The sequence below is a fragment of the Cyprinus carpio genome, chromosome B19, assembly GCF_018340385.1.
Source record: "Cyprinus carpio isolate SPL01 chromosome B19, ASM1834038v1, whole genome shotgun sequence".
Taxonomy (NCBI): Eukaryota; Metazoa; Chordata; class Actinopteri; order Cypriniformes; family Cyprinidae; genus Cyprinus; species Cyprinus carpio.
Genome location: NC_056615.1, coordinates 17,442,610 through 17,465,214, shown reverse-complemented (window position 1 = coordinate 17,465,214; position 22,605 = coordinate 17,442,610). Strand labels below are relative to the sequence as shown.

The 22,605-nt window shown below is 36.7% G+C and overlaps 1 protein-coding gene across 2 annotated transcripts in view; it reads right to left on the bottom strand.

Annotated features, from left to right (window-relative positions):
* Positions 1 to 19,007, bottom strand: part of LOC109075309 (ephrin type-A receptor 7-like) — a 129,422-nt gene extending 110,415 nt beyond the window's left edge. Inside the window, exon 1 of one of the 2 annotated variants that reach the window (XM_042746090.1) lies at positions 18,813 to 19,007. In XM_042746090.1, the coding sequence (XP_042602024.1) occupies positions 18,813 to 18,891 (79 nt within the window). In that variant the 5' untranslated portion in view covers positions 18,892 to 19,007. The remainder of the gene's footprint in view (positions 1 to 18,812) is intronic. The other variant, XM_042746091.1, reaches the window with a different exon arrangement.
* Positions 19,008 to 22,605: the final 3,598 nt, after the last annotated feature.

Below are 22,605 nucleotides of genomic sequence, written 5' to 3'. Positions count from 1 at the left end.
TTTACTGTATCTAATTAATGTAGCCTTGGTGAGCATAAGAGACTTCATTCCAAAACATTTAAAAATCTTACTAACCCCAAAAGATTGAAAATGTAAAGCGTGTAGGTGAAAAATAAGAACTACTGTAAATAAGAGGACAACGCCAAACCAAAGTCTTCCAAATTAACACACATCCATCCAAATCACATCCATCCAAACCCTCTCATCATATCATCAGTCTAACTCTCCCCAACCCCCTCCGTCATTCCATTATTACTACAGACATTGATCTCCATCCTATTGATGAATGAAGGCAAGTCAAAGGTGTGTGTGTGAGAGACAGATAGAGAGAGTCGGAAAGGTCTGGGGTCGAGAGAGAACGGAGCCCCACCGGCCATCCATCAATACAGCACATCACGGAACTGCAGAAATCCATACTCTCGACAGCTGATCAATCAATAGGCAGCACAACCGGGCGGCTTGTAAAAGAATACGGCCAGGCAAGTCGATAAGTTAGAATAACAGGTCTGTGCCTGTTAAACTGCGGAAAGATGGAAGGATGAATGTATGGCAGGCGGGACAGAAAGCTTGTCCTCACCGACGTGTGCTCAGTGGATAGATGACAGGGAAATATATCAGTCACAATGGCGTCTGCTCTGCAGGGTCCCTTTAAGCGCTGATTGGAACAGACTCTCTACTTATCATAATATAATACAAAATAAATAAAAAATAAATCTAAATCTAAATATAGATTTAATATACCAGAAATTTCAAGCAACATCCTATGAAAGTATAAATCCAAGGTCTCATAATAGATGTCGCTTATCTTTCTCTTCTTCTGTCTGAAGTCGAGGCTTTTTGTTATCATTTGTACAACTGTCAGATCTCATTGCTCAGCTGTCTCGCATTGTCTTGATTCATTTATTCCATGATTGTTTATTTACTTATCTGTGAGGTAGATAATTTGAGCATATTAATCCACAAATGCCTTGTTTCAAAAAAAGGGGGAAAAATCCACTAATTATGTAAATCAGGTGCAGAATGGCTTGTTTGGATTTAATTAGATGGCCCTTATTGCTTCTTTCCACAGGCCTGTTGATCTAGCCACGGTCCCCGTATTTATAGTGAGGCCATTAAAAAGACAAGCCTTATTCTGGATTGTGGCCTCTGTGCACTCTGTGTTTTCTTAGAAATGGAAGAACAGACGGAATTGTCATGGAGTGAATCACACCTCCGCATGGCTAAAAATTTCTTGTGTATGACTAAACTTTTGTTAGTTTAGTCATACCGACCTATCAAAAACTTGGGTGCTGAAGCCAAAATATCAAATGACAATACTGTTACTCACATTGTGGATAAAACATGTTTGGGATTCTTGCAGTAAAACAGCATAAGAGTTCATTGTCTAGATGTATAATGGAATTTTTACTACATCCAATGCTGAATACGGCATACTTTTTATCCAAAGTTACCACGTGAAATAGTGCAATCTAGGATACAATTGCTACATTGTGATCACATAACTATCAAATTACTTGATTAAAATGATTAAAAAAGGACATGTGCATACAGAATGCATATGCCAAGTAGAACGGCAAGAAGCACTTCCTACAAGATTTTGAAGTGCACATCCACTGGACAATTTACTATCCATTGAGGCTGGGGAGAGGATTTGCAAATGGTTCACGCTAGGGGTATGACGAGATCTCAAGAGATCAGATGTGTCTCGCGAGATCTGACTGGTTTCGCGAGAAGGTGACGATATCCTCGTGCAAACCTTTCAGATATATTTGCATTACACTGGCCCTTTCACCAGTGGTATGTAATATAAGGTATGCAAGATATTATGTTCACATTATGCAAGTGGATGCATGATAAGTGGGAAAATTATGCAGTAAAGTCTTTATCCAGTCATAAAAAACAGAATTCACAGTTTAACGTGGAATTTTACGGAATTTCTCAAATTTTGAATCAATTAACCAAAAGTAGGTCATTACATTGAAATCAAATCATGATATAGACTAGTATCTGTAAATATAAAGCAAAAGTTGATTTCAATATGAATCCTGCATGTTCTGCCTGTCTCTTTTAATGAATTGCGCAGACGCGCGGTTTACACACACACTGAAGCACGCATGGTGCTCGCGGTGATTTCAGCGTCTGCCGTCTCGCTAAATGAGGGCGTAAACACATGAACAGCATAAAGTAGTAAAATTAGCGACATATCACATACACAGAACTGTAAAGGTATTCAGGGTAACCCGTCAAAATAAAAGTCTGCTTTGAAATAACGACAATACAATGTACACAGACTACTACTACTACTACTACTACTACTCCTACTCCTACTACTACTACTACTCCTACTCCTACTCCTACTCCTACTACTACTCCTACTACTACTACTCCTACTACTACTACTCCTACTACTCCTACTACTCCTACTACTCCTACTACTCCTACTACTACTACTACTACTACTACTACTACTACTACTACGAAACAAACATAATTTTAAAGGAATAATCACACAACATTTCTTCCAAGTTTTAATTTTAATAGTAAATCCCCTTTGTTTGCCAAAAAAGTTTGCTTAATTTTCAATAATTAAATGATAAATGATGAAATTAATGTTTTATGCCTTCATTTGATAACCAGAAAAATGTACATAAACAACACAGAATTTCTGAGGGAAAAAATTAATAAGGCTACTTTAAGAAAAAATTAAATAATTTAATTAAGTTGTGTTATGCATTCAAATAGTTAGACATGCTAAAACACAGAATTTGGTACACTAAAAAATATAATATGGTGAGAAAAAATAAAACATTTCATAGGGTTCTAAATGTATTTTTTGTTAAACTTTTAATAAATTGATGTGAGAATGTATATACTATTAAAAAGGAGTTGAGAAAAATTAATTTTTTAATTAAAGTGGAAATCATTTTACTAAATAATAAACTTGACTGACTGCTACTTTAAAGGGATATTATTTGTGTTGTTTATTATTTATTTTTATGTATACTATATAATTTTGTGCAATTACTTGCCTGTCAGTAGAGTTTGTGGCAAAACCTTTTGTAGTGTTTATATGTTGTTTATAACTGCATAAAATTTATTAAAATAGATGTTTAATTTCATAAAGTACAATTTGATTTTAAAATGCACCTACATTTTTTTTGCATTTTGTGATTTTCAGTTGAATAAAATACCATTTTTCCCTATATATTTCATCATTGAGGATTTCATTAAAAAAAGTTTTTAAAAATCTTGTCTCGTCTCGTCCTCGTGAACCCAGTCTCGCGTCTCGTCTTGTGGGATAAGTGTCTCGTCACACCCCTAGTTCATGCTGGTAGGTAACATGACAAATGTAGAACATCTTATACTACAAATATTCATACTATATAGAACATACTTTTTTGAAAATACTTATCCAAAAGAAGTATGCCATTTTGGATGCAGCCTTTGTGAAACTCAAGATGGAAGTGCTGATGAATCTTCATGCTAATCAAAAAAAATGAACCATTTAACCAAAGCTTGCACTCAAAATTAGATTTTTTAGCCTCTATCAGGTCAAAGTTCATTGACTTTCCCAGATGTGTTGTACTGACCTTTGCCCTTGGCAAGGAAAAGTTCATCTCTGAAAGACCTTGCATTAATTTAAAATTCACTGAAGCAAGTGCTTCCAATTAAAACCACCTGAGGCACATATGGAATGTACAAACGTGGGCAGAAGTCCATTGTGGTTCATCACTAGATCAAATAAAGGAGCTTTATGACCAATAATGTTCCATGGTTTAAACCAATGAGTGTATTTTCCTGTAGCAAGGAAATGATCTGCCAAACTTGTTTACCTTGAAGGAAACATTAATCAATGATGGCATAGGAAATATGATCTAAGATACCCTTTCAATGCTCAACGCTGTTAAAAGACTATGCTTTTGATGAGTAATTTAGCCACGGAGTGGGTCATATGGGATTTCCATCTTATTGTTTAGTGTGGAGGAATGGAAAGATTGCACACATTTAAATTTTAGGTTGTAAGGAAAGAGGAAGGCGAAACCATTTAGGAGGCTGAAATGAAAAATGTGCAGGCATCGCATGAAGTGAAAAGGAAAAGGTCCTAACCCTGGTTCCTGTGGCACCCCAATATCTACCAGCCCACACATCCACTGAAGAGGCCCATCCACTAATGGACAGATCTCAGGGAGTTTAATCAAAGCACAGGGAGAGGGTCTCTCTCTCCATTTCTCTACTGCCAATCATTTAGAAGCCCTGAGGCCCAACAGCCTCCTTACTACTGGTACCCTATGAACGTGAAGCTGAATAAAGAGAATAAAAGTCAAGGAGGGAGGGCAGGATGACACGGAGTACAGGTGATACTGCAGACTAGGGAGAGAGAGAAAGAACGAAATTACATAACTACCTAAACTAAGCCATGCGTAATGTGGACACTGCAACTACCTTCCCTGTTGACAGTTTTTCCTCAAAGGCAAACTGAATTGAAATAGTGTTATTCGTCAGTTGCTTAGTAACATTTTTATGAATTGTGTGGCATGTGACAATGCGATATGTGCGACAAACATCTTCCCAAATTCATAATTAGAATCATTTATAAATCTGCTCTTGTCAACAAAAAGGAAGCACTGAGGTCTTGCTGCGGGGTTTCTGCCAAAATAAAAGCTGAGAAAAAGCAAGAACTCAATCATCATTAATAAATGTTATTATTGTAATTTTACTGTTGTTCTGCAAAATAAAATAAAAAAGACAATAAAGATAATAATTACAACAGCTCTATTAACATTTATTATAACATTCACACAGTGTTCAGAATGGTATATGTAATATTTTCTGATGTTTTAAAAGAATTCTCTTTTGCTCAGCAAGGATGCATTTATTTGTATGGTAAAAAAATACACATGTCTTATTCAAGAAGGGGGTCTCAAAATTGGGCAAAACTATTATTTTACTAAATTATTCATTTTAAGTTAAATTGTGTTTTAATGGTATAATGTCTGCTAGAATATTAAAAAATGTTCAGTGTTAAGTAAATATTTTAAAGCACATTTTGGCTATTTAATTTATGCAATAGTGAAAAAAAAAAAAAAAAAAAAAAAAAAAAAATGGCAAAATGGGGGAAAAAATGTTTAAAAAAAAAAAAAGTGTTCAGCTTTGGCCAATAATTTTCATTTCGGTTCATCCCTAATTCCAACACTTCAGTCCAAACTTTTTATCTTCCATCAAAACAAATTAAAATAATTGTTGGACAGATAATCAATGTCATCTTTTGACTTTTTTTTTGACAATTTTGCTACTCAATCTATTTGATAAAGTACACCAAATCATTGACAAATAAATTAACATTGCATTGAGCTTTCAAAATGGTTTAACCTTTGCTTCGTACAGACATTGAGTGCCTTTCAGAATGTAAAAATGTGAAGAAAAAAAAAGTCTTCTGAATGTGTGTCTGTTTTGAAAACTGAAGTAATGGTTTGGGATTTTGAGCCAACAGAATCATATTTTGTGTGCTAGCAATCAAGGAAAACATCATGTTAAATTTGTTAGTGTGAGTGGGTGTATGTGCATGAGGCAGCATGAGAAAAAAGAGAAATAAAAAAAGAAAAAAAAATTCTGCCGACCTGCTGTCCAAGAGTCCTGGTTCATATAATGTCTAATGAAATCGGTTTATGGAAAGGAACAGAAAGATACAAACTGCAAGTGAAAAAGATGGTGAGAGGCTCATCTACATTCACCCTGAATGGACAGATTGAAATTTAAGGTTTGCAGTGCCTCTATAATAAAAAAAGAAGGAAAAGGAAAAAACACTAGGCAGTTTTCAGAAGACACCATAAATGCAAACATGCACGTAAACACACACTCGCACAGCGGTGATTGAATGCAAATTAAAATGCAAATGCTCCACTGCTAGTTTTCAAGCAGCCCGGCCCGCAGATGGGAAGCATTTGAGCACGACAGCTCAGACAAGTTTGGAATGTCAAAAAGTGGCGTTGCACTAAGCAGAGTCTTCACACGTGCAAGTCCAGGCCTAAAACAGGAGGAAGTCCAATTGGCCAAGCCTGCTACCACTCAATCGCTCCAAAAAAAAACAAAAAACAAGCTGGTGTTCTCAGTTTTCCAGTCTCTCACACATAAACCAACATGGAATAAAACTTTCTACCAAGAAGACTCTAGAAATCACTAGAAATTGGACGGACCAACTTGGGACATGCTAATTTAACAGACTCTGGGTTAGCAATACTGATAGACTGATAGCTTGAATACACATAGTCTTGGCTCTTGGGGCAAGAAAGGAGTCAGGTAGTGTGTTTTGTGACTGCTGCAGTATTTAACAGTATTCTCAACTCTAAGCTTGCACAACCCATAGAACAGCCCTGAATTTTTCATCACATCTGCACTCTCCCGGGCAGGACCAGCTAACAGAGCGACGTGTGCATGTACGATCAGAAGACGGTGTAAATGAAGCTAAAAGTACATTTCAAGGCATATGTACATACTGTAAGCACATCACTAAGTGTGGTGTTACATAATAACACTGGAATTTCTGAAGAACATGCAAGACATGTCTGAGCAAAAGCTGACACTAGTGTGTTGTTGAAAAGGCATCAAGCTGCTAAGGTACAGTATTGCAGTGGTTCACAGCAGCTAAGCAGTTGATAAGGTGTTCTGGGTGGTTACAAGTGTATTGCTATGTAGGGCTGCACAATTAATCGAATATCTAATCGTGATTACAATTATGGATGCCACAATTACGTAATCGTTCAAAGCAGCAATTAATTGTTAAAAGTCCACTTATGTTATTCTGTATGCTTAAGATGCGTTTTTTCTTTCTACGTGTTATCTTAAGGGTTTTTCCCATTATTTTAATTTTACTTTAAGTATAACATAATACCATTCATATTTTTACTTTTTTATAAATTAAAGAAGAAACCAATCCGATGTATAGTTGACATTTGAGGCTTAATGCTATAGAAAAGCACTAAAATTTTTCAGTTAGAGTGTTTTCAGCTTGTTTATTTTCATATAAATATACGGCATGCAGTTGCATCAAACAACGGTATAAACATCATTCAATGTAAATTGTGATAATCGTAATTAATAATCACAATTACAATTTCAAGGGAATAATCGAAAATTATGATTTTTGTCATAACCATGCAGCCCTATTGCTAAGGTGTTTGATTAGTCTGCTAGTAAGTTAAAAATAATACCCACTAGGACTTTTCAAGCTATAAGATATGAGGCATTTTTCATGCAGGACATGTAATATGCTAAAATGTAGGCTTAATATTTAGTTACAGGGGAAAAATGTACAACCATAAAAGTGAATCTTGCTTTAAAAAATTTTACTAATTATTCTCAACACATTTCTTAGCATAGAGATTCACTGCAGGGATTTCTGTGTAATGCAACTGCATGCTGTTGTTTGTTGTAATAATATACATCTGCTATGCTTGTATTTGCTGTGTTATTTGTAAGGTGCAATGGCATTTGGGCTTTGTTTTAGTTGTATTGGAGGATTTGGTAGACTCCACTCTGAAATATTTGTTGAGCTTTGATTCAAACACTAGGAATGTGATCTGACTTTGATTCAGCAGAACTCTCAAATACTGAGCTACAAACAGAGATGCTACTTTCTGGCAGATTTAAAACACCATTACAAACTGACCTAATGCAAACCATGCCCATCAATAAGTCCCACCATCTCTCTATTGAAGAATTCACTGTGCTTTTATGTGCACTGCCTTCAGGTTGACATTTGGGGACATTGATTTGCACCTTTGCTACCTGTGAGAAAGTATACACACACTAGAGTTCAACGGTTTGAGGTCAGTAAGATTTTTTATAAAGAAATAAATACTTGTATTGAGCAAAGGAGCTTACAATTGATAAAAAGTGGCAGCAAAGACTAGTACAATGTCACCATAGATTTCTATTTCAAATAAATGCAGAATAAGATTAAATGTTTACTGAGGACCAAATCAGCATATTAGAATGATTTCTGAAATATCATGCAACACTGAAGACTGGAGCGTTTGTGCTTTCATTTGGTTTGTCATACTGGAATGTCAGTGGTTCTTAATGTCAAACTTGAATAAATCTGTGGTTTACCCGAGTCATACTTGAGAGAGAAACACTGAAAGAGTTCTGTGGTAATGAATGGACAGCAACAGAAGTACTGGTGTCATCAACCATCCACACAAAGACACAAGGCCACCATAACATCAGTCATTCACTGACGTCCACACAACTGTATGAGCTGCATTCTGGGTCAGGAACAGTCTTAGGAACAAAAAGCAAAGGGCCAAACACACACGCATTCCCTGCCAGGTGAATCCTATTTTTTCCTCATTTAGACTCTGTCTGCTAAATTGTCCTTGAGCTGACCTTCAAGGAGTGCTAAAGTAATCTACAATTACATCAGAGACAAGGAGAAATAAAGGGTGAGGCGGTCACACACACACACACACACACACACACACACACACACACACACACACACACACAGCCATTAACTTGAGTGTGTGTGAGGACAGGCTCCCAGAGTGGACAGAGAGGAGGAACTGGCACTTCCTGAGAGCCTCCCCATCTGGCCCTGAGAGAGAGGACCACACCACTTCGCCAACTGACCATCTGACCACACATTACATCACCAAACACTACACACACATTTAAAGGGATAGTTCACTGAAGAATTAAGAAATTATTACTTTGATTTTAGAAAGCATGTATTACAATGATCAAAAGAGACAGTATAGACATAATATTTATAAAGATACATTATGACATTACAAACAATTTTTATTACAAATAAATTAGGGCTGGACCAGAATAATCGATTATTGGAATATTTGTTTGGTGGGTTGGCATTCGATTTTCAATTTTGAGACTTGAATATTCTTTTTTTCTCGAACACCTGGCATCCCCCGCGAAACGGTTCTCATTTGCGCTTGAATATGAATCGACAATGAGTGAACATCATGATTCAGTTCATCTGGAAGAGAAGACAAAAATGCCGAAGACCTCAGCTGTGGGGGAGCATTTTTAATTGAGTGATGACAAGACGAAGGCAGTGTGCCAAATATGCGATTTGAAACTGGCCTACCACAACAGCACATCAAGTTTGAAAAATCACCTGAGTTCTGCAAGTAGAATGCCTATAGTATATTGTTAGTGAAAAAAACGAGCTCTAAGCAGCTACACCAGACGCGAGCGGCGCGATTTGACAAAAGCAGATAGAACCCAGTTATGGTCTCTGCTGTGAATACGGTGCGACGCAACAAGACAAATCCATGACAGTAAAGTTAAACTGATGCTGCGTTCTATTTCTGACGAACTCCTGCACTCTGACACAAAGAACAATTTCAAAGATTCATAACTAAGAGAATCATGAAAAAATTAGTTTCCTCAAAAATATTAAGCAGCACAAATGTTTACAACATTGATCATTTCAGGTCTATGTCCAATCCCTCACTTTTCTAGTTATGTAAGATTAACACATTTTGCCTGTAATTTTTTTCTCATATCGCAATATAATATCAATCTCGCCTGGACAGTGTAAAATACAGTGATATGAATTTTAGCTCATATCGCCAACCTCTAAATAAGCCCCGTCTGCGTGAGGTGCAACGCTTCTTGCTCGCGCTGTTCTGTAGTTTATTAAAAGTTTATTCATTTTGAACATGTCGCGTGTCCATATTGCATCAAAATGCGACACTGCACTCCCTTGGGACCGCAGCATAATAGGTTCTATTGTATTTTGTCACGCCGCGCCTCTCGTGTCCGGTGTAGAATATGTTCAGCCCCCTCCCTCCGAAGCTTAGAATATTCAGTGTTTTGATTAAAACACTGAGCTTCAAAGCTCAAAAAATTGTATCCAGGCCAGCCCTAAAATAAATGCTGCTCTTCTGACCTATGCTACTGATTAAATAATCCTAAAAAGGAAATGTTTTCTTGAGCACCAAATCAGCAAATTAAAATAATTTCTGAATGATCATGTGACACTGAAGTTTGTGGTTGTTAATGTGTTAATGTTTAGTTTTGTAATCACAGGAATAAACTACATTAGAAAAACATTCAAATAGAAAAGATTTATTGGAATTTGTAATAATATTTCACAATATTAAAGTTTTTACTGGAAAAAAATGGCACCTTGGTGAGCATAGGAAACTTTTAAAAACAGCAAAAATTTTACAGGCTCCAGACCTTTAAAGAGTATTGGACATAAAAAAAATATTTTTTTTTTACTATCTATCTTATTTAATACTTTCCTTAATGTGCAAGAATAAAAGTAGCATGAAGCTACAATTACAAACCGGTACATCACAATGTTGAAGATGTCAAAGCAAAACGCCATTATGTTTCATATCACATGACTAGTAATAATGAGAAACAGCTGTAGAACAACAAAAAGAAAATGCATGGCATGCTATACATTTTTCCAAGTATAAACATTACAATAAAATAGCACAAAAAAAACGAATCTATGAATGACATTTATTGTCAACTATTTTCATTATCAAACTTTATCGATTAGTTGTTGCAGCCCAATATCCAAACCTCCACAGTACATCACGCAATAATAAACATTCTATCAGCAAACAGCTCAGAGCCCTTAGAAATCAGCTTCTTGAACAGAACACAAACCCTTCTAAACTCTCTGAAAAAGCAATCACTGTGCACGTCTGAGCATGCACAAGATCTTAACAAGAGTAAAAACACAGATAAATCAAGCTGTTATCTCTATAGCATATCCATTCCAAGCGTGCCAGGATTTATATGCCTCTAGATGAAGCACCAGTTCTGATATTACAGAAATGTTCCATTATTTAAAAAAAAAGCATCCGGTAAATTTTATTTTTCAAGCTGGACGATATGCACAATGTTAAATCTGATATATTTGAGGTTCGAGCTGACCCTGGCTTGGGGTTAATGTTTAGTGAAATGCTCACACACACTCTTTGCCTCTGAAAGCAGACCCCCCTCAGTTGTTTTGATTGCAATCAGAGCAAACGTAGAAATACATAGACCAAAACACTTCACAAGCTGATTGCAGAGCTTGCGATTCAGCCATACAGATAGCCACAGCTCTGGCTCATTTGCCTGCAAGATTGCAGTCAACCCATTCAGGACAAAAACAATAACACAGGCATACACAATCATCTGTGAACAAAGTGTAAAAGAAAAATATTGTCATTCCGCTATTCTGAAGCCCTGCATTACCTTTCGTGATTGTTTATTTTTTATTTGTTTGTTTTGTTTAATTTGGCAAACTTGAACATGTCATCTCTACCCCTTGCAATTTCTGCTGCCTTTTTTCAGTTTTATTATTATAATTTGAATCTTATTTTTATGTTGGCCTTTTTGACACTTTTTATTGGAAGATGGCAAGAAATGATGGACAGAAAAAAAGATCAGAAAATGAAACAAAATCAGGTCAGAACAACATGAAACAACAAACAAGATTCAAATTAGAGATAGGCTACAATGATCAACTAGATGACTGATCATCCAATAACCAACTAGTTGATTTAGCAGTGTTGTTACTGTTAACTGTTGTTACTGTTTTCATTACTTGAAATAAAACTGATAAATATAAATATAAGAAAAACTTTAGAAATGTTAGAATGCTAGAAAAAATTGAAATGCTGCATTGGCAGGTGTTGCATTGACAGATAACTAAAATATGAACTTAAGAAAAAAAAAAAACATTAATAGAGGGGGCAGTCGTGGCCTAATGGATAGAGAATCGGACTTGTCAGAAATTGTCATGGTGGTGGTGGCAGGGGGAGGTGAAAAACCAGTGCTCTCTCCACCTTCAGTTCCATGACTGAGGTGAGACCCTTGAGCAAGGCAGGAAACCCTCAACTGCTCCCAGGGCGCCACAGCATTGGCTGCCCACTGCTCTGGGTGTGTGTTCACGGTATGGGTGTTCACTGCTGTGCATGTGCACTTGGATAAGTTAAATGCAAAGCACAATTTCTGAGTATGGGTCACCATGCTTGGCCACACGTCACTTCACTTCACTAAATATAAAAAAACAAGAAATTTACAAGATTTTTTAGTATTTACAAGAAATAAGCACTCAAAACTGATGTCCCGCTCTGTCTTCCTGTTTCAGTTAAAATGACGTCAACACATAGAATAGTTTCAAAGCACTTCAGTGGACCTTTAAGCTCATTTCTAGACCCCTAGAATAACATGTCCCATGTGAACACCGTCAAGTCTGCCAAATGAGCAACACAACTCAACATCTGAGCACATGCACTAAACCACTATGCCACGGCTCCAACCTCTGCAGCAGCAGCTTCCATCAACTAACCCTATCAGTCCATCCCCTGGAACCTAACACCAGCTGTTTTCCTACCACTGGGAGTGAGTGCAATCGTAGAAGTCAGACTTACTAAACCTGTGGCCCTGATCTCGGCTCTGGGGAGACTGAGTAAAGCCTTCATGCCAGAGCATACAATTTATGAATTTATTCATCAGTGGGAAACCACGCATTAAAAGGTCGGGCGATTTTCCAGGTCACTGGTCAAAGCTGCGCGGTGAGGAAGGGAGAGAGAACATTGTTCCTATCTCAGCCCTGATAAAGGGGGCAGAGGGAGATGGAGAAGGCGAGCAAGGCTCATATGAGGCATGTGCGAGGTTGCCGTGCTTAATGAGTCTGAAAGGTCAAATACCTCTTCAAAAGATTAATGGGGTTTTGCACATCACCGGAGTGCTGCTTCACGGGCATCTGAGGGGGCCAAAGGGGCCAATGACACTGTCGCCAAGTCTATGTCACACTGGCATACCAGACAGGAAGAGGCAGACATATCTCATCGCCTCAGAAAAGAGTAAATTGCTGTAAGTGTCAATCAGGTATCACTCAATGAGCAGGCAGAGGATACTTAAAATCCACTTTACATATCAGGAGGTTCAAATATAAAAGCCTTTAAGCTGAGTGACAGTTCAGTCTGTACAATGCTGTGAGGATGCTGAATCAAACATGAAAGTTTAAGTAGTTTCCCAGTGGGGATGCAGCACATGGCCTTTGTGAGCTTTGGGATGGAATTCACCACTAATGTATCGGCAGAGAGATTTTCTTGTTATTAGATATACATTTGGTCCAATAAAACAATAACATAAGCGACACTGAAACACTAACAAACTTAAAAAAATAACCCAGATACCTGGAACAACATTTGAATATTCATGATGTTAAATCAGAGATTGGACAACTTAAAGCGTGCAACTGTCCACCTATGGGAATGTGCAAATATTGCCTTTCTGGATGTCTTAAATCTTCCAAATCATACTAAATCTTACTTTATACTTCATCACTTCAGTTAACTGGTTTGGTGTCACTTTTTGTCATTACAACTGGTTTGAATTTTCTTAGATACTCAAAACTAAATTCACATGTGAGTTTTTGCAAGGCTCATGAATATTTAATGAGCTAAGCACTGAGGCACTCTATGATTGGTTGTCTATTGTGAAAAGTCATTGTGACATTCTAGTGCCACATTGTATAAGTCCTTACTAGAGGATAAAACAATTTTTTTTTTTTGCATTTTTATTATTTTAGCACAATTTTTCTATTTTAGCCCAATCCCTGAAACTGTTATATGATATTCCAGATTTTTATATTTTCTAAAAACTGGAGAATATATTGCAATTTACAAACATTAGAAATCAATCTTTTGAATAAATATGTTTTAATATGTAACTTTATTATATTTTTAGGCTATCTAGCCTATGTGTGATTTTTCTATGCATAAATAAAAATATAATTAAAAAAAAAACGTATCCGTTAAAAAATGATCTGTTTCATTTTCATCATTCTTACTGTCGAAATTTATTTGATCAATACTTTTGAATGCCACACTAAACAAAACTGTGTCATTCCATATGCAAACTCAGCTATCTGCTTTCATTAAATCAGATTTTCACCCAGATCTACAGATGGTCAGGTGCCTGGAGAGATGATGACCCTAGATCAACACCTCTGTCCTTAGTTAACTCTAGGAAAAATTTGTCGACCTTGTGAAAAGTGTGTTCAGCTTCAAAAACTCTAAACATGAAACTGAAGTATCTCAGTCAATTTTGTTGCATAGCCAGAGAAAAGCAACATTTATTCTCTACTGCTCCTTTTTCTTATTAATTAAACCTTTAAAAGAGCCAGGGGTCTGGAGTCTTACATAAGCTCACATCTGCATGTTAGCGGCCCTCCGCACCTCCAAAAGCAAACCTGTCCTCTTCATCATCCCTAATATCTAATTACAATCAAGATACTGAACCACATTAAGAAAATGTGAGAACAAACAACCTATTTTCACAGAGGAAATGCTTGTCTAGAGTGCTTTAAATATAAAGATCAGCACAAGAGGTCAGGTACATACACAGCATGTTCTTTGCCAGCTGTCTGACACATTCCAGCACTGTAAATAGATAAATATTCAAAAGTAACTACACAATGCAGCTGGAAGGACAATCAAGCATTCTGCTGGTTGGTTTTCTATGTTCATCCAACACTGACGGCATAAAGTACATTTCATTTTTCACCTTTATGGAGCTGGATGTCATTCCAGAAACATCCATATTCTCCTGGTAATAAAACCATCCATCCCCTTCACAAAACCACCTCAGACGTGACTCCGCCTCCAGGGGCATTCCTGCAGATCCAGCAGAAACTTGTCCTCGTAGGGAACGAAGATGAATCCCGTTGACCCTTCTCCTAAAGCCGCAGAGAACAACGCAGCATCGATCCGCATGGTTTCACTCAATACGGGACTTGGTCAATTTGTGAGGAAACAAATCAAGCTTAAATTACCAGATAGCAAGCAACAATTCTCTTATGACATCCACACAGGGTATTATGGGTAATCATGTCTATAAGACTTACATCGGCTGCCCTGTCAGTCAATGACTTAAGAGACAGTTCAAGTGTCTTCCTAAGGAAAATGGTATCAGATGTACTTCCATGACATCTTAAATAAATTCAAGCAAATTCTAAAAGAAATTTGAGTGAGTTTTAAATGTACCCAAGCAAATATTTAATGATTACAGTGCTTAAGTTTAAAAACATGAAAAAAGAACATTTAAGTTTTAAAAGCTGTTCCAAAAGGTAGGGAACTTAATTATGCTGTCTGCCCTTAGAGGTGTTGTAATATACTACTATTGACCATAACTGTAATATTTAAGCTAAATAAATAAATAAATGAATTACTGACATCATGTTAACTGTACACTAATGATAATTCCATAAATAATCTAGTGCCAGTAACTATTTAATGAACACTCCAACATTGTAGGTGGCAGTGTTGCACCTTAAGGCAGTGTTGCCACCTATCAAAAAACGTCAAAAAAAGACGACGACACAGTATGTAGTTATTACTGATGCATAAAATCATGTTGGAGGAGATGACAGACAAAAGCAAGACACTTGACCCAAAAATTTAGTTCACCTTAGGGTTCCATAAAAATGAAAGATTGTTAAACACCTCAGTCTGCAAGGAGTTCTTTTTGTGCGCTTTTGTAGTGTTATAATTACAAACTCACTCTTCTCCTCCTTACATTCATATTTTTAGGGTGATTCATAAGTCAAAAAAAGAGAAAAAACAACATCAAGGATGAAATTGACAAAAAAATTGACATTTTTTCTAAGTTTCTGTAGATATTGTGATATTCTGTTATTGTGAATCCTCTTTGCAATGATAATGATGTTAGGAAAATGTGATATTGTGAAAACCCTACCTGCAATAATACTTTCTTTAGGTCAAATTTAAGGGCAGCATTGCACGTACCCTTCGCCTGAATGTGATCTTAGAATGCAGAGTGAAAAGTTCGGTGAAAGAAATCCACAGTATAAGCAAAGCAAAAAAAAAAAACACTTATGATAATGAATTTCTTAATAAAAACAGCTTCTCAATCATTTAAAACAAATTGTTTTACTCAAAAATTTATTTTATGCCAATATTGTGTCATTCCGCTCACATCGCCTGGACGGAAGCAATTTTTAGTCGTCTTCCATGACACTATTTCTATGACGCACAAGTCGCTGCCTATATAGATCGCTCCAGATCAATCGTTTACGTGGTTCTGTTTCAGTTAGGATGCTGTCATAGAAGGCAGTTAGGCTGCTGAAATAGAGCTAGGATGCTGCGCAAACATTACATTCGGAAACTGCTCACCTTTCTACCTCCATACACTGCCGAAAAAAACCCAGCATTTTTCTACTTTCAGACACAGCAATCTCCTGTCCCCAGGCCTCACTGTTTTACTTTCCTTCTTGCTCATTGTGAGTCCACACATCACAACAGCCCACTAAATAAACTCCTGGATGTCATGGTTACGCCTGCCAACTTCACAAATCACTCTAACCTTGCCCGCACAGTCCGGCTGCCACCTTCAACAACAAGTACAGACATCCGACGGTCTAACCCGTCACCATTAGCCAGGACTAAAAATCATGCTTTTAATAAATGTATGAATTTCCATGCTAACTGGTCTTTGTTTGAATCGATAAATGACGATTAACACATTCGATTAACATAAATGACGATTAACACATTCAGAGCCCAAGTCCAGATTTTACACTTCTGCCAACAACTCAGAGAGCATAATGCCATTTAGGAGGAGTTTGGCAGAGTCTGTTGATGGAATCCAGCACAGAGGTGACAGGCGTATAAAGCTTTCCTAGGTAAGTGCCCTCATATGGTCTGAATTGCACCCTGACCGAGTACTTAAATGGCACAGGAACAGCATGACCAATGCGGCAGATGTGACGGCACATGGCCACCACCGCAAACCCACTAAAAAGCAGTAAATAAGCCCACAATGAGATGCCAAGGTGCGTTAAGGCTGAAGGGTCAGGAATGAGGGGCCTCCACCTCCAATCGACTATGTGAGGAAAGACACCTGCTCTTTGGGGAATGGGAAAGGACAAAGAAAAAAGAAAAAGAAAAAGAAATGAGAGATGGATGGAGCAAGCATGAGAGACTGTTTATGCAGCTTTTCCCATGATATATACACCATTTAAAACTGAAAGTAAAGAAAAATGTTTTTCAAAGACGTCTTTTTGCTCACCAAAGCTGCATTTTTTAATCAGAAGTAGAGTAATATTGTGAAATATAATTCCAATTTAAAATAACTGTTTTCTATTATAACAGATTTTAAAATGTAATTTATTCCTGAGATAGCAAAGCTGAGTTTTCAGCAGTCTCACTGTGTCCCTCAAAAATCAGTCAAATATGCTAATTTGGTGCTCAGAAAACTTCTTATTAATATCAACGTTGATAATATACTTCATATTTGCGAACAGAATGCTGAAAATATCATTTTTTGTAACATTATAAATGTATGTTATTTTTAATCAATTTAATGCATCCTTGCTGAATAGAAGTATTAATTTATTTAAAAATCAAATCTTTTTGACCCTAAATAAACCATAGCATAGCATACTGTATGTCATTTATTCTATGTTTAGAAATTGCATGAGGGCAAGTAAATGATGACAATTTTCACTTTTAGGTTAGCTCTTTGTATAATGTACACCAACAAAGAGCTCTCATCCTGTCTGAATCCCACCTGTCAGCGACCGAATACAGAGAGAATACAGTGGGGCTGAATACAAAGAGAACCGACGCAGCAGGACTGGGATGTAATTGTGGACAAAGAGGTTCTCCGTACAGTGAGAACATATTCAGCTCAATCAGAAAACGTCCATATCACTGCAGCCACACAAGGCCTTTCAGAACACATCGCTTTCACAGCAATTAATCGCTGTCAAAACATTCATTAAGGCAACGATTCTAATCCAGTCGACCAGCATTCCAGCAGAGGACGGACGGGGGCTGGCAGAGTTCAGCCATGTGCACATGAGAGCATTGTGTACGAGAGTGCAAGCAGGGGAAAAAAGCGAGAGAGAGCAGCCTGGCTCAGCTGGGCTTCTTCAGCAAAGCCAAAGAGCCTGAAGGGACGCAGCTATTATCTGTTTTTTCCCTCTCTGTGCCATGCCACTCATTAGGACGCTTAGTTGACCTCACCTGAGCCTAATGTGACAGACTGGCATCAAAACTGCTGAAGCTTTCACGACTGTCAAACAATCCCACCAGGAGCAGCACAGTCAGAAAAGCACCTATTGTCAATCCAGTTTAACAGCCTGATCTATTGAAATCTGCTTTTCTAGTATTATAAGGAGATTAAAATGACATGACAACAAAAAATGAAGACATGACAGAGAAATGACAAGACAGAGAAAAAAAAAGAATAAACAGATCATGGCAAAACAGAACAATATGTACATTTTATTTTAAATATAAAGATCATTAAAACATATATGCACAGTACATGATTATCTAATTATCTTTTTTTATTTTAAACATTTATCTTGTCATTTTAACCTCCATATTACAATACTAAAAACTGTTTTTAGTATTGTACAGTTTTGTGTTGAAACAATACACAAGCACAATTTATTGTGATTTGCTTGTTTTAGTAGCCTAACTAAGCAATTCAAACACAAAACCATATTCATTCATTTTCAACTATTTATAAACTTAAACAACACTGTTGCAGATTGTCAAAAGCGTCCTATAGGATCACTGTTTTTTAAAATCACGCCGACTGTCATTTCGATTTCAGTTTTAATCAAAGCTTCTCATAATGCAAAAGCATCACTGATTCGGTCGTCTCTATATCTGTTTATTAACTTTACAGCGCCGGAATATGAAAACCACACACCTGCAGTGAGAGTTATACTCCCACTAGACACTTCACGCCATGTACGGAAACAATTTACCTGGCGTCTAAACAACTATAAAGACACATACCTTCCTCTGCACGGGACTCCTCATTTCTGTTGAAAAATAATATCCAAAGCACCGAAATGATCGTTTTAAACTGCTCCATATTTGAATGGCCAGGTCTGCGGGGCTCTGGTCATGTCGCAGCCGAGCACGCTTGATTCACGGAGCGGGATGAGACGGAGCCGTCCGGGCTACTGACACACACAGCGGTACTATGTGCCTTATTTGGCGCCACCGGTGGGCGGGCACAGACAGCCTGATTGACAGTGAGAACGTCCAATGGAATATGAGTTCGCGGAGAAGGGGGATTAGCGAAGGGCCAATCAAATCACGTCTGATAAAATTCCACCGCACAGAGTTACTCCCACTTGAATGGGAGGCGGTGTTGAAAATGATGAAATTTGGTTATCTTTAGCTCACATTACAAGCAGCTACTGATTACACGGCGTTTATTAATTTTTTTATTAAATAAAAGGCAAAGTAAGCTCTCAAGGTTCAAGGACAATAGCGTCCGAGAGCTCTGAGCGGTCCACTGAGATTCCTTTCAAATTAGTTTATATCCGATTAATGTGATATCCTTGTGTTAAAAGTTACTTTTTAGTGGTGTTATAATTATAAATATTATATATTATTTGTAAGATATCACATATTATAGGCTTAGGCCTATATGTTAAGGTTAAGGTTATTTTTATTGTTTCCCATGAAAGAAATTTGTCTTGGATAAGGGAACTGCATCACCAAACATGCTTTAAACTCGTAAATGAATAAGTTCAAATTTAAAAATTATTTCATCACCATATTTTTAGCATTTTTAATGTATGTTAGTGCATACTTGCCTATTAAAGCTTTAAAGGTGTAGACCCAGTTACAGCTGCTGATGCAAAATCCAAGCATTTCTATAGAAATCCATGCCACTGGTAACAGCGCTGACCAACAGAAAGCTCAGTCTGGCAGCCAAACATTCTGCAATTCTATTTATGTCAGTCACAGGAATGACACAATTCAGTTTACATGCTGATAAAGTACATATATGATTGGATACATATAAGATGGTAAGGAACCTTTATCGGTCCAAATTCTTTCCTATGATGTGAAGGCAAGTTTTTAGAGTGGAGCATTACTGAATCACAGTATTCATTCAAAAATTAAATCTCTGGGACTCACAGGATATGTGGTACACTCCAAGACATGCATACAATTTACAGCCATACATTTAATATAATTTATATATGTATAGTATATATAATTTATATATGTATAATATAATTTATATATAATCTATATATATATCTATATATATATATATATATATATATATATATATATATATAAAAAATATAATTTATATATATATATAGTTCAATATCACATGATCACATACCAAATAAGAGACATATCATATACATTCAAGAAATTGCTCACTGAAAAGATTAACTTCTCTTGCATCTACTGACACTCAAGCAAAATCGCTGCTAGGAGAGTTCCACTGTCTTCATTCATTGGTAGTCACTGCACATTTGCATAAAGTGAAACTTTTCTCAACTTTGTCACATCACTGGACATGCCAACATCTTGTCGCCTGTAGCTCATTTCACCTGAAGGCACCAACTCACTTTGAAAATTAATGAGTACACCGAACAGGGAGACACATTGTTGTTTTCTATTTGCATATTATAATACTGTTTAAAAATATCTTTATCACCTTTTTACTTTTTACTTTACTTTTTTTTTTTTTTACTCAAAATACCATAGAACCACGGTTCATTCAGCACAGAATCAATTTCATGTGCACATTTGAACACACATGATTGCAGGGCGATGTGGGTCCTTGTGAAATTAGACATGTGCATTACCGCCCCACACCTACACAAAACCCACACTCTGCATCTGTGTAACGGTGAAGCCTGCACCTATTGTTTATCACGGCATTACAATTTCATGCTAGGCTACCTTGAAGCACTCTATGCTGTAGCTCTGGCTCTTAAATAAAAAAATGAAGTCTGCAGAGAAGCAGAAAAAAACAGTCACTTGACCTTTTGTTCAGAGGATATTTTCACAGTCATTCAGGTAGAAAAAGAAAGGAAAGGAGGGAAAAAGAGAGGGAGGGGTGGAGGGAAGGTGGCTAAATATGCTATTAGGAGCAAGCACGATTTTAATGTGACATGGGAGCTTGCACACTGTAATATGTGTGTAATCACTCTACAATCTCAGGGGACGAACTCACACACACTCACCCCTTACAGCCAGGAGAAATCAGGGGGGTTATTCCCAGTTGTGCTGTACTGAGTGTGTTTGATTCCCTAAAAAAGGAGCTCTGGAATCTTTGAGCTGAGAAGGTGTTAATGTGGCACTGTAAAAGACACTACTCCGGGGAGAATGACTACAAACTCTTTTAAATGGACACGGGTGAAAGCTGTCATTTTAACCCGTTGTTTGTCCCTGCTGTAAAGATGAGATACGTTATAAAGAGTCTCTATGTTTTTACATTTTAATGAGGGCCAGTCAAAAGGGCTTGGTCCGAGGCCAAGAAGGGAATTGTGGGTAATTATTTCGATTTTGTTTTTCGCATACACAACCATCTGTTCTGTAGAGCACTTTGATGTTCTCCATGTATAACCATGTTAGCTCACACTGGTACACAAAGCTTCTTGGGTAAACCGACAAAATCACAGGAGGTTGACAGGCATTGGCTAATGAGTGTGGTTGTTCTAATTACCAGCAGAGCCAAAGAGACATTTTGAAGGTCACTGTGTTGTAGCACATTGGGACTCAACAGGACCTGAAGCATCCAGATTCTGTTTGTATTTTAAGTGAAAGTGGATGTGTGGATGTGGAAAGAAAAGAAATAAACAAGGGACTTGACAGGGACAACCTTCAAGTGGAGTCAGAAATATAATTTTAAGTTATGTGAACATGAACATTAACGTTTCATTAACAATACTTTTAAGGAATATATGGAATAAAGAAATGAAATTCCATTGGCAAATGATGAGATAATTACAATAATAAAAACATTTGAAAAATTTCTTGCAAAAGGTGTATTTACTGAAACTTTTTAATGTAATTTCACAGATAATAAATTATAATATATAATTATATATAATTATTATATTATATTATATAATTTGTACTGTAATTGTAATATAAATTAGCTATAGCATCAAATTGGCTGTAAATATTAATCAACAACACAAATTAAACATATTTACATTTTAAATGTGGTAAAATTCTTCTTTTTTATTAAATGACACTGACAAAACACATAATTGTATGTTGTGTAACCACACACAGACACTTCATACAAACAATACCAGTCAGTGGGTCAGCTTCACTGTTGTAAACTGTGTTTGCTTGATTGAAAAAGAACCAATTCAAAGTCATTCATTCTGGAATTGGACTACATTAGTTAAGTTGTATGTTTTTGATTCACTAAAAAGAATCATTCCTTTGGACTGCACTGGAACAGTGTAAATTTGATTGACCAAAAAATAAACATCCATTAAATGGATAGTTCACCCAAACATGATATTTTTGATGAAATCCAAGAGATTTCTGACCTTCCACAGCAATGCAAATACCATGTTCAAGGCCCAGAAACGTAGTAAGGACATTGTTAAAATAGTCCATGTGACATCAGTGGTTTAATCTAATTCTATGAAGCTACGAGAATACATTTTGTGTGCAAAGAAAACAAAAAAGCACGACATTATTCAGCAAATTCTTCTCTTCTGTGTCAATTTTTGACGCACATTCACGAGAGTACCATATCGTACGAAGTTGTTATTTTTGTTTTCTTTGCACACAAAATATATTTTCG